Raw genomic sequence first — 13,715 nt, forward strand, 5'->3', positions numbered from 1 at the left:
GCCCCCCCCACCCCCCCCTTTCCTACGCCACTGGCTGGGCTCTGTGTATACATAGTAACATAGTAAATGACGGCAGATAAAGACCTGTACGGTCCATCCAGTCTGCCCAACAAGATAAACTCATTTTACATGGTATGTGATACTTTATATGTATACCCCAGTTTGATTTGTCTTTGCCTTTCTCAGGGCACAGACCGTAGAAACCTACCCAGCACTTGTACTAAGTTCTGAAGCTAACGTCGAAGCCCCTTAAAATTTACACTCCAGCCCATCCCTATCTATTCAGTCACGATCAGGGCGTAGACCGTAGAAGTCTGCCCAGCACCGGTTTTGCTTCCCAATTACCGGCGTCACCACCTAATCTCTGCTAAGATTCTGTGGATCCAGGAGTGCTCCACTGGACTTCAATCAAGTTGCATCACACTTTTCATGGGTTTTTGTTTTTGATGTATTGAGCATATTTCACCAATAAAGTATCCTGTGTATAATAAATAGTGTTCTGCTTCTGGGTTGCACAAATCTTGCATGTAACCGTGTACTTATGTCTCTTACTGAATTCACAGGTTCTTGATGCCGCATTTCAGAGAGCTCTCTCAGCCCTTTACCCTCCTTTTGAAATCACGGCTCCCATCGTCCTCAGTCAGGTGTTCCGCATCATCGAATCAGATTACCATGGAGACGGACTGTGCTGCCTCCTAGACTTTCTGATCCCGGCCAAACGCCTCTTGGAGCGCATCCGGCATGTTGCTTGTGTAAGTTCAGACAGGCATCTTGACCATAATACCATTGTACCTCTTGGTTGTCTTCAAAAGAATTTAACATACAAAAAGTGGTTTATAGATGTGTGGTGTTATTCATATAGAATGGAGGGAAAAGCCTCTGTAACCCCGGTCAAAGAAACCTCTGGTTGTATGCAGGGCCGCCGAGAGGAGGGGGCAGGGGGGACAAAATTCCCGGGGCCTGGGCTTCCAAGGGGGGTCCGGCGCCGCAGTCCGCTCCACCCGCCCTCCTCCGTCCACCACCGGGGCGGGTCCCCCTGAATTCAAATCATAGCGCCTCACCTTGACCTTGCTCCATGTGAAAGAAGCGCAGCAGCGGCAGTCTGCAGATCGCCTCACTTTGGGCCTTCCCTCCCTGTGTCCCGCCCTTGTCTGACGTAACTTGCAAAGGCCCAAAGGAAGGTGATCTGCAGACTGCCGCGCTTCTTTCACAAGGAGCGAGGTCGAGGTGAGGCGCTATGATTTGAATTCAGGGGGGCCCGGCCCGGTGGTGGATGAAGGGGGGCGGCGATGACGACCTCAAGGGGGCGGGGCCCCGGCAGCGGCCCTGGTTGTATTACACTCGGGGTGGAGTTCTTGATCGGCTGAAAAAACCTCCAAATCGTTTTCACCTCTAATTTAGTTTTAAAGTCGTGTACTTATTATAGCACTTGTTATAGCATAAAGCACTTATCTTGTGCGTCCCGACGGGGTCCTGTTTTGCCGTTCAGGCTTTATCAAGGAACCAGGCCACTTATCTTGCTTAGCTTATGCTGATATCTGTAAATTAGAACCACAATAATAAGCCAACCTCCACTCTATCGGTAACTGGACTACTGCTGAAAATGCATGTGTTACATTATGACATTGTCAGGATACACTGTAGTATTTCCTAGAATTGAAAATTAAACACACTTGGGCAGACTGGATGGACCGTTCGGGTCTTTTTCTGCCGTCATCTACTATGTTATGTATGTTACTGAAAAGTCTCTTAGCTTCCTTCAAGCAGTCTGCACAAAATGGCGCCTGATTTTATAAATGCTCATTAATGCAGAGCAAAGATCATTGGTTGAAATGTCTTAAAGGGATATCACCCTACACTGAGTGTTTATAAAAGAATGTGGCCCACGGGACCCCATCAGGACGCACAAGATAAGTGCTTTATGCTATAACAAGTGCTATAATAAGTACATGACTTTAAAACTAAATTAAAGGTGAAAACGATTTGGAGGTTTTTTTCAGCCGATCAAGAACTCCACCCCGAGCGTCATACAACCAGAGGTTTCTTTGACCGGGGGTTGCAGAGGCTTTTTCCTCCGTTCTATATGAATGATAAACACCACACATCTATAAACCACTTTTGGTATGTTAAGTAACACTTTTGTAAAATTTGTGCTTGAGTCTTCAGTTCAGTGAAAGGTCCTTCAAAAGAATTTAGAAAGAATATTAATGTTTCTTATAACATTTTGCTTCACTTTATTCAAAGATGGCTGATTGTTGTTTTAAATCTAACCGTTGTCATCCATAAACATAAGCGCAACTCCTGCACTTTAAGCTTAGTATTGTATGTGTGGTATCCTGCAATAGAATATGTAGAGGCACTAACCAAGGAGTGTGGGTGAATATTTTTTATTTTTAGTTACATTTGTACCCCGCGCTTTCCCACTCATGGCAGGCTCAATGCGGCTTACATGGGGCAATGGAGGGTTAAGTGACTTGCCCAGAGTCACAAGGAGCTGCCTGTGCCTGAAGTGGGAATCGAACTCAGTTCCTCAGTTCCCCAGGACCAAAGTCCACCACCCTAACCACTAGGCCACTCCTCCACTGTTGCTACTATTTGAGATTCTACATGGAATGTTGCTATTCCACTAGCAACATTCCATGTAGAAGTCGGCCCTTGCAGATCACCAATGTGGCCGCGCAGGCTTCTGCTTCTGTGAGTCTGACGTCAGACTCACAGAAACAGAAGCCTGCGCAGCCTAGTGGAATAGCAACATTCCATGTAGAATCTCCAATAGTAGCAACATTCCATGTAGAATCTCCAATAGTATCTATTTTATTTTATTTTTGTTACATTTGTACCCTGCGCTTTCCCACTCATGGCAGGCTCAATGCGGCTTACATGGGGCAATGGAGGGTTAAGTGACTTGCTCAGAGTCACAAGGAGCTGCCTGTGCCTTAAATGGGAATCGAACTCAGTTCCTCAGGACCAAAGTCCACCACCCTAACCACTAGGCCACTCCTCCACTGTTGCTATTCCAACATTCCATGTAGAAGTCGGCCCTTGCAGATCACCAATGTGGCTGCACAGGCTTCTGCTTCTGTGAGTCTGACGTCCTGCACGTACGTGCAGGACGTCAGACTCACAGAAAGAGAAGCCTGCACAGCCTTCTACATGGAATGTTGCTATGTTGCTAGTGGAATAGCAATAGAATCTCCAATAGTAGCAACATTCCATCTAGAATCTCCAATAGTATCTATTTTATTTTTGTTACATTTGTACCCTTCGCTTTCCCACTCATGGCAGGCTCAATGCGGCTTACATGGGGCAATGGAGGGTTAAGTGACTTGCCCAGAGTCACAAGGAGCTGCCTGTGCCTGAAGTGGGAATTGAACTCAGTTCCCCAGGACCAAGGTCCACCACCCTAACCACTAGGCCACTCCTCCACTCCAATAGTAATGGTGGGATTTGAACCAGCCACCTTCTGATTACAAGACCTGTGCTCTAACCACTGCACCACTTATTCAGCATATATATGAACAAATATGAACATATATAACTCCAAACTGTCTTACTATATCTGCTTGTTATACTATCCTGTCTCTTATTATAATGTTACCCAAGATCCTTCTGTACCAGTAAATGTATATTTTCTAAATGTATTTCCACTTAACACGATGTATTGTAAGCCACATTGAGCCTACAAAGAGGTGGGAAAATGTGGGATACAAATGCAATAAATAAATAAATAAACATTCCCTCTGACCTCCTTGGTACTATCAAGAAGAGTGTCAGGGTGGATCATGGACAGAGCAAAAAGGCCATTTAACTTTTGTCCAGTTTGCTTCCAGGTTGGAAGCCTGAATATCTCCGGTCACCAGATAGCACCACCAGCCAGCTCTGATTCTCAAATGTTCAGTGCCAGCTGGTACTCAGATACTGGTGCTGAATATCCAATGTTCTCTTTACCCGTGGCAGCTGGTATTTTCAAAAACCCTAAATGCCATGGGGTAAATATCAGCCGCATTCATTCTGTCCCTGGCCCCCCCTACATAGTCAATATCAAAGAAGGTGATCTCCAGCACTTGAAGAACAGTATTTCCGATTAGCCCGTAGACAGTTGTTTCATTCATTTAATGTCTTTCTTTCTAGGCTCCCTACTCTGAGAATTTATTTCTCCACGAGGGTTGGCCTCTCTGTCTGCGTGAGAAAGTAGTGGTCCATCTTGCGCCTCTGAGTCCCTTCTTACTGCGCCCAGGAGACTTCTACCTGCAAGCAGGTTCCTGTGGAGAACAGTCTGCTTGTGTTGTATTGAAATATCTTTCTGAGGACCTTCATACCGTGGAAGAGAAACACGTGCTGGAATCTTCCTATTTAGAGTTGTTTACCAAAGAGTGGTTGGAGGCAATCAACCGAGGTCTTGAAGGAGTATCTCTACATACATGCCTGGTGGCAACAGATAGTGGGATTGCCAAAGTGCCTTGGACTAAAATCACCGTACCAGAGTTTGTCAGGAAACCCAAAGTTATACCCAATTGCACTAGTATTAAAGGATCTCGTCAATCAGACCAACTAGATCTTAATAGCTCCATAGAGACTTGTATCAAACAGAGATCCTCGTTTATTTTAGGCAAAACAGATTTTCGAATGTCTACCCATGATGTTATTTCCAGTTTAAGTGCTAGCAACAACTTGTCCTGGAAAGCCAACCAGGAACTGTACCCAGGTCTTGTTAAACCTGACCTGGTAGGGTCTTTAAAGAAATTAAGTACATTAGCTACACCAAGCCTCACTGACGTTGTCAGTCAGGATTTTGAAGGAGATTATGTGGATCTTTTGGAAATTTCTGAAGAAAAGAAATTGGATTCTTCTGCTAAATCATTATCTCCTGATGTTGACTCACTATCTTCCCCAGTGATGGAAAGATCTACTGATGGTATGGCCATAACTATGTCTGGAAATACAACGTTTTTCCCATTTGCAAATGTGGATTGTTCATTGAGCTTGTCGTTAGAAGAGTGGGCTTGTGGGAAAGTAGTAAATTCCGAGGATGGTGACTGTACACCTTGCTTAAGAAGAAAGTTAAATAAAGAGGTGAAACCTCAAGAAATGAAGTGTCGCTACCGTGAGTCCTATATGGCTGCTCTCCAGAACCCTGTGAATTTTGGTTCTGGACTAATGACCTCCATATTGGAGGAGTCTGATAAGCCAAAAAAGGAGGCATTGTCTACAAATTTAATCAATATTAATGCTCTGAAATCACGACCTCGCAACTTAAAAAGTCACGGTCAGGCTGTTTCTGCTAGAATGTTCTCTCTGTCTCCACATAAAACATCAGCCCAGCACACAAAGGCTGAGATACAAACAAACCAAAGAGAGTTCAATGAACCCAAGTCTTCGGTTTATACAAATAAGGGTCTCTCTGGATCAGATTCCCCAACATCTGCTAATAAATTTTCATTTTTTAAAAATCCACGGATGGCTGCATCCTCAGGGGATAATTTCCCTTCAGAAACAGTTACTAATCAACATGAGGGACCACGGAAGAGGATGTCTTCGGTTTGTTCTCCAAGGTTTAGTAGAGCTAAACCAGCTGGAAAAGGTAAGAAATAAAAACCGATCAAATAAATATGTGACTTCTCAATGTTTTATTAAAGATTGAAATGTAACTTATGTGAGAAAGACATGGTCAGTTATGTAACATAGTAGATGATGGCAGAAAAAGACCTGCACGGTCCATCCAGTCTGCCCAAGAAATGTGCCACTTTTTTGTGTATACTTTACCTTGATTTGTACTTGTCTTTTTCAGGGCACAGACCGTACAAGTCTGCCCAGCACTATCCCCGCCTCCCAACCACCAGCCCCGCCTCCCAACCACCGGCTCTGGCACAGACCGTACAAGTCTGCCCAGCACTATCCCCACCTCCCAACCAGCAGTCCCGCCTCCCACCACCGCTCTGGCACAGACCGTATAAGTCTGCCCAGCACTATCCCCGCCTCCCAACCACCAGCCCCGCCTCCCACCACCAGCTCTGCCACCCAATCTCGGCTAAGCTCCTGAGGATCCATTCCTTCTGAACAGGATTCCTTTATGTTTATCCCACACATGTTTGAATTCCGTTACTGTTTTCATCTCCACCACCTCCCGCGGGAGGGCATTCCAAGCATCCACCACTCTCTCCGTGAAAAAGTACATCGGAATGTATACACATAACTGAGCATGCACATCTTAGCAGTGATTTTAGAAAAAAAACATTACTTACCCATGGCACAGGGATGCACAGATTTGAAGGATGGACCACAAGGGGGGAATTCTCTAACAGGGCATCTGATTTAAGAGGGTATAGGCACCCATTTAGATGGTAAAAGACACATAAACGCCTGTGGTGCTTATTTTCAAAGCGTATGGACATCTCAAAAAGCCAAAATGGACGTCCATGTACTTGATACTTCCAAATCCCAATTTTGCAAAGGCAGGATTTGGACTTTCGACACTTCCGTACATCCAAATAGCAAGGGGGAGTGTTGCGGGCATGTTTGGGGCAGGAATAGGGAGGACCCAAAATCAGGTCATCAACCAGCAATTACCGAAGGGGAGGAAACATCCAAAAAGAAGGATGTCCTTACTTAGACTTGTTTCATTCTCTTCTAGGGTACAGAAAGGGGCTCTGATTCAGCAGCTGCCCACTGGAGGGATTAAGACATGACATCTCCTTAATCCCCCAGTGGTTGCTGTCCCCCTCTCTCTTTCCTAAAAGCAGGGGCGTAGCCAGACTTCGGTGGGAAGGGGGTCCAGAGCCTGAGGTGAGGGGGCACATTTTAGCCCCCCCCCCCGGTCCCTTTTGACCCCCCTCCCACCGCCGCCAACCCTCCCCCACCACCGCCAGGTACCTTTGCTGGCGTGGGTCCCCAACCCCCGCCAGGCGAAGTCACCTTCAGTGCCAGTCTCCGAGTCCAGCGCGTTTGCTGATCTGGATTCTGTTTCTGTGAGTCCTGACGTCCTCCACGTTCCTGCTTTTGGCAGTGAATCTGTCCTTTAATCAGATTTTCACTTCCAGCTTCACTCGCTGCCTCAGGATCTCTAGAAGTCAATTGTTGCTTGCAACAAAACAAATCAGTTATTAGGATGCATTAGGATGTATCCTGGGGAATTTTATACTCCCCTTCCCTACCTTGGAGTTCCGGATAGAGTTCCTGCTAAAAATAATGTTCTAATTTCAAGTACAGCGACAAACACAGCTTGGTCCTCAGAGGGCTTGTTCCCTCTGCAGTACCCTCCTCAAAGTCTTTAAGGTCCATTCTGCAGGACAGTGCTTGGAGTTTTGTATCTTTTTCCAGCCTCAAATATCATACCCAGCTCTATGACAGCAGTATGCAGGTCCCTGGAGCAGTTTTAGTGGGTACTGGAGTGCACTTCAGGCAGGCGGACCCAGGCCCATCCCCCCCTACCTGTTACACTTGTGGTGGTAAATGTGAGCCCTTCAAAACCCACCTGAAACCCACTAAACTCACATCTAGGTGCCCCCCTTCACCCATAACGGCTATGGTGGTGGTGTACAGTTATGGGGAGTGGGTTTTGGGGGGCTCAGCACACAAGGTAAGGGAGCTATGTACCTGGGAGCAATTTCTGAAGTCCACTGCAGTGCCCCCTAGGGGGCCCGGTTGGTGTCCTGGCATGTCAGGGGGACCAGTGCACTACGAATGCTGGCCCCTCCCACGACCAAAGGGCTTGCATTTGGTCGTTTCTGAGATGGGCGTCCTCAGTTTCCATTATCGCTGAAAATCAGAAATGACCAAGTCTAAGGATGACCATCTCTAGAGGCGACCTAAATTTCAAGATTTGGGCGTCCCCGACCGTATTATCAAAACGAAAGATGGACGCCCATCTTGTTTCGATAATATGGGTTTCCCCGCCCCTTCGCCGGGATGTCCTGCGAGGACGTCCTCAGGAAAACTTGGGCACCCCTTTCGATTATGCCCCTCCATGTGTCCAGGCTTCTCTTGAGTAATCTCTGTTAACAAAATATCATTAAAGTTCCTTTGCAGCAGCACAAATAATATCCAAATTTCCAAGTTTATTTTCTATGCCACCTATGAAGGGTTCCATCAAGGCAGCGTACAATCTAAAATTAGAATTAAAATGGGAAGGACAAACTTCAAACCAGCCAAGATATCACAGTCCCAGAAGGAAATAAAGCCCTGGCTCTTCTCTGCATCTGCCAGGGCTGGGCAGCCACCTCCCTTTCAGTGTTTCCTTTTTCACACTGGCCCACCCACAGCCTCCATAAACAATCTCCAAATGCTTCTACAAGAACTTAAATCCAAAGTAAAATAAAAGAAAAAGATTTAAAAAAAAAAGAAAAACAGCTCCATGGCTTCCTCTGCAATGTGGGTCTCAACTCCTTCAAGCCCGCTCATGCTGGATCCCTTCACCTCCATTTCTGCTGGGCTCTCGTCAATCCATGAGCTCTGTCCTGCCCCTCTAGTCAGCCAGGGGCCAGGATAGCTCTATGCCCCGAGAAACCTGATCCCGCCCCCTTGGGACTTTTCCTATGATTAACCTGGACCTCCTCACAATAGTTACACATGTACATGCACACATGTGCATTTACACGTTTAGGAGGGATGCTATATATGGCACCTAAAAATTCCGCACAGAAAACATTTTCACCTAAGCATATTCTATAAGCAGCACCTAGATTTAGACGCAGTATATCGAAAATAGGCTTAGCTGATATCCCAGTGCCTAAAACTACACACATCCATTTATACCAACAAAAACATGGCGTACATCCCAGCGAGTAGATTTAAGCGCACTGAGCCATATTCTGTAACTACGCACATAAATTTTGGAACATCCACGAAATGCCCGCCCATAACCATGCCCCTTTTTGGTTGCGCGCATTAGAAGTTAGACGTGCTGCATTACAGAATACGCTTAGCAAGTTGGGTGCGTAAATTCTAATTATTGCCAATCAGTGTTCATTATTGCTTGTTAAGTGCTGTTTTCAAAGCTGATTGGCTTGTTAAGCCAATTAAGTTATGTGCACTGTTAACAGAATACGCTTGGATTTCGGCGACCCCTGTGTTTTCATTTTGCATTTGTTATTTTTACTGACTAATGAACTACCTTATATTGACCAATTTTTAAAAGGGGGAGGGGTTCTAGAAAAAATTAAGTCTCCCATATTTAAGCCATTACAGATTTGTAAAAGAAAAATATTTGCTGCAGAACTTTTAATCAATTTTCATCTCTGAATTCTGCAATTCATGGTTTACGATGCTTCTGGAATCGTTTAACGCCAATGCAACAACTGAAACATTTTGTTCCAGCTCATGTGGGAGTTCCGGCTGAGGGTCTTCCACCCATAGTCAGAGCCCAATATTTATCTGGAATCTTGAGAACCTCTTGTGTGAACCCTCAACCTGATTAAAACCTCACTGAATGTTTGGAGAGCTCTTTGGAGGTTATAACGGAAAGAATGACTTTTCTAGTGACTTTTGCTCTGGATCCAGATAGACACAATGTATTTCGTTTGTATTTTCGATTTAGGAATGTACTTTTTTTTTGGGGGGGGGGGAGGAGGGTCTAAGGTTCAAGTTTTTCCGGACTTAGCTAGAGATGCACAGAAAAGAAGACGAGAATTCTTGGTTTTAAAACCAAGAGTTCTCTCTCTGGGTGGGTCTTTTGTATTAAAATTTGCCTGTAGATGTTTGATATATCTAAGTGCAGCTAACTATGTCTTCTTTGACCCGAAGAAATTGCAGGAATTTATTTCTCACTAGTGGAACCCAGCCCGTTTCCTCAACAATGAAACAGGCCCTAGGAAGGCTCTCTTGTAAGCGATATTTTTTGTCTCTCCCCAGCCCTCCCCTCCATGTCCAGCGATTCTCCTCTTCCCTGCCCTCCCATCCGTGTCCCGCGATTCTCTTCTCTCCTCCCATCCCATTCATGTCCTTCGATTCTGCTCTGCCCTGCCCTCCCCTCGATGTGCCGCGATTCTCTCTTCCTTTGTACCTCATCGTTTTCTGGCTGGCCTGGCTGGCTTCTCTTCCGTCGGTAACATCCTGACGTCAGCTCGCCTCCAGCGTTCCCTTCCCTCTCACTGTTCCGCCCTCTGACATCATTACGTTTTTGACGTGAGGGTGGGTGAGGGGGAATGGAACGCTGGAGGCTGGCTGGCGTCATGAGATGTTACGAACCCAGGCAGCCAGACAGCGACGGAACGTTGGAGGTGCAAATTATTACGTAGGATAAGGAGGGTGAAAGAAATGCTTCCTTGAATGAGCCCACTTGATGCTGTATAATTGGCTGCAAGTGAAAGGCTTTTTTTCTGCTCCCTAGGTTTGGATTATTCATAAATCGTTTTCCTGAGTTATTTCATTATATCTTGGTCAAGAATTGTGGGCTAAGTTTGAAGGAATATTTCTTAATTATGTTTCATATATCTTGCTTTTGCTGATATATTTATGTTTGTTTTAAAATTGTAATTTTATTAAACTTATAAATAAAAAAATTAAAAACATGTTTTTAATTAAGTCTCCCGTATTTAAGCTGTTACAGATTTATAAAAGAAATATATTTGCTCCAGAAATTAATCAAGAAAACAAATTTCATCTCTGAATTCTGCAATTCATGGTTTACGATGCTTCTGGAATCTTTTAATGCCAATGCAACAACGGAAACATTTTGTTCCAGCTCACGTGTCTGTATATGTGACACAGCTGTTATTCATCGCCTATCGCGTTTGAGGAGCGTGCTAGCTAGAGATAATATATTTCCCACAATATTGCAGTAACAGAGAAGCTCTATTATAGTGAACTGAAAGGGAGAAACAACAGCTTTGTTTGGCCATAGCAAGATCAAACTGTGATAATATTAAATACAAAGAGACCGTTTTATTATGGGGATTTTCTCCTCACTCAGTAGAGAAAATCCTTGACAAATTAGGCCCAGTTTTTTCTTCAAACTAAAACTTTCTAAGGAATAGGATAGCTTCAAAGGACAGGGTTTCAAAATCATGCTAACGAAGATGTACAAGAATTTCTGTTGCTCTTTACTTTTTAATACTTTTTTTTAGTTGCATTTTAAAAGAAAATTAATTACAAATACCCACTTGCATAGGGGCTGGAGGAGTAGCCTAATAAAGGAACAGGCTGGGGCAGAGAAGGGCCTAAGGTTCAGATCCCACAGATTATATTTTTTGTTGCTCAATTTGAATGATGGACTTTTTTTTGTTTATAGTTTTTTACCTGTGATATGTTAACTCGCTTTCATCTTTCCAGAAGTTCTTAAGTGGAATATAGCAAGATTACTGAGGTTTTTTCCTCCACTTTTTTTTTTATTTTGTCATGAAACAGTGCTACCTCATTTTCACATTCTTTCTGTATCGAGAAACAGTGTTTTTTTTAAGGGGGATTTTGAATAATATAATGCTGTTTTACTCCTGTTCTTATTTTTATGTTAATGGGTGTCATTTTTCTGCTTAGATAATCATAAATGGGAAAGGGAAATGGGACTTGATATACTGCCTTGCTGAGGTTTTTGCAACTACATTCAAAGCGGTTTACATCTATTCAGGTACTTATTTTGTACCAGGGGCAATGGAGAGTTAAGTGACTTGCCCAGAGCCACAAGGAGCTGCAGTGGGAATTGAACCCAGTTTCCCAGGATCAAAGTCCACTGCACTAACCACTAGGCTACTCCTCCAATGGCTTTTGATATCACATTTCTGCACAAAGAACATGGGGGTAATTCTCAGAAGGTCACCTAAAGTTATATGCCAGGACGATGCTCACTAAGCACAAATTCTATATGGGCAGTTATGGCCTGAATTCTGTGAATGGCACCGAAAAATCGGTACTGACTTCCAGGCATGTAAATATGCGCATGTAACTTTTAATTGATTCCAATTAGAATTAGATTACGTTTATTATTTTTTAGTCTGTCCTTATCCAGGGCAGATTACAATAAAAACACATTCATAAAATATACAGGGGTCCTTTTATTGAGTCGTGGGAAGGGCTACGCATGTGCCAAAATAGGACTACCACCAGGCTAGTGTAATTTTGGATTTGGCTTGCGCTTATTCCAGCAGTATTTTTTTTCTACCGTGCGCAGCATTTCCGGTCAGTGGCATAGCTTGGGGGGCCTGGGCCCCCATAGATTTGGCCCTGGACCCCCCTGCCGACGACCCACCCGACCCCCCTTCCCGCCGCCAACCCGCTGTCGCCTGCCTTTGCTGGCGGGGGACCCCAACCCCCGCCAGCCGAGGTCCTCTTCTTCTCGCAAAAGGCTTCCTTCTGTTTCTGATGTCCTGCACTTGCAGGACGTCAGAAACAGAAGGAAACCTTTTGCGAGAAGAAGAGGACCTCGGCTGGCGGGGATTGGGGTCCCCCGCCAGCAAAGGCAGGCGACGGTGGCAGTAGGGGAGGGTTGGCGGTGGGAGGGGGGTGGAGAGGTTCGGCAGTGGGTGGGGCAAAGTTGGCAATGACGGGGAGGGTCGGCGGCACCGGGGGGGGGCTAAAATGTGCCCCCCCACCTCGGGCTCTGGACCCCCCTCCCGCCAAAGTCTGCCTACGCCACTGTTTCCGGTGGTAATCAGCAGTTGGCACACGCTGAGCGTGTGAGCCCTTACCACTAGATCAATGGTTGGCAGTATGGGCTCAGGCCATAAATTGGCGAATGCTAGTTTTAAGTTTAACAAAACAGACCAAGGGTGGAAGGAGACCAAATCCAAATATGACCAGTCCAAACAAAGACGTGAGAGCTTCAATACAAAGTTTATTGGGACCCTATACGGTCCGTGTTTCGGCAACAAGCCTTCTTCAGGGGTCTGAATCCACAAGTTGTTGTATACTCGGGGGTCATTTGGACTTGGTCTTCTTCTACCCTTGGTCTGTTTTGCTTCATTCCTGTGGAAGGAGTGGCCTCTCCTTTTTCTCCTTTGCTTGGTTAGTTTTAATTTTAGCATACGCCCATTTCCTGGCACATTAAAAATAAACGCCCTTTCCCCAGATTCGGTAACAAAATGGCCTGGAGGATGCCAAAAATATGCGTCCACACTACCGCAGCTTAGTAAAAGGACCCCACAATAAATGAAAATACAAAAGCAGCATAAAGGTATCAAAAATATAATCAAACAGGACAATAAAAAGCCTTAAACAAAATAAAAGTCTCTTAGGTGCTTTCGAAATGCTGGCTCACAGGTTTCACATTTGAGCCACAATGGCAGTCTGTTCTACTGAATAGGGTGACGGATGGAAAAAGTACCCATCCTTGTGAGTTCCAGGCGCAAGTGTTGTAATGCAGGAATCACCAGCATACGCTGATGCCCTGAGCGCAATGATCATGATGACATATAGCACTGTACCGCCGTTTTCAAGCAGTGGCGTCAGACCTTGGAGGAGGGGGTCCAGAGTCCAAAGTGTGTGTGGGGGTACATTTTGGCCCACCTCCCCGCTGCCGCCTCCTCATATACCTTGGCTGGCGGGGGTTGGGGACCTCCGCCAGCTGAAGCGTTTGTCCAGCGCTGGTCTCCGCTGCGTTGCCTGCCCTGCTCTTCCCCTCACGTGGCTCGTTTTAGTGAAACTTCTCAGTAGCACAGGTGTGTTCCCGGTTGCTGCTGGAGTAGCACGGGAGCCCTTACCGCCCCCTCAATGCGTGGAGGTAAGTGCTCCCACCCGAAACGGGCGCACGGCAAGTGCTTCACTTGCTGCACGTCCATTTTTTTTAA

General features: G+C 45.5%; 1 protein-coding gene across 5 annotated transcripts in view; it reads left to right on the plus strand.

Moving 5' to 3' along the window:
- The window catches only part of KIAA1755 (KIAA1755 ortholog), a 116,133-nt gene that overhangs the window by 27,173 nt on the left and 75,245 nt on the right, over positions 1-13,715 (plus strand). For all 5 annotated transcript variants that reach the window (XM_030211577.1, XM_030211578.1, XM_030211579.1 and 2 more), the window contains exons 2-3: positions 564-752; positions 4,132-5,581. In XM_030211577.1, coding sequence (XP_030067437.1) covers positions 564-752; positions 4,132-5,581 — 1,639 coding nt within the window. The remainder of the gene's footprint in view (positions 1-563; positions 753-4,131; positions 5,582-13,715) is intronic.

Source organism: Microcaecilia unicolor, chromosome 8 (genome assembly GCF_901765095.1).
Source record: "Microcaecilia unicolor chromosome 8, aMicUni1.1, whole genome shotgun sequence".
Lineage (NCBI taxonomy): Eukaryota > Metazoa > Chordata > Amphibia > Gymnophiona > Siphonopidae > Microcaecilia > Microcaecilia unicolor.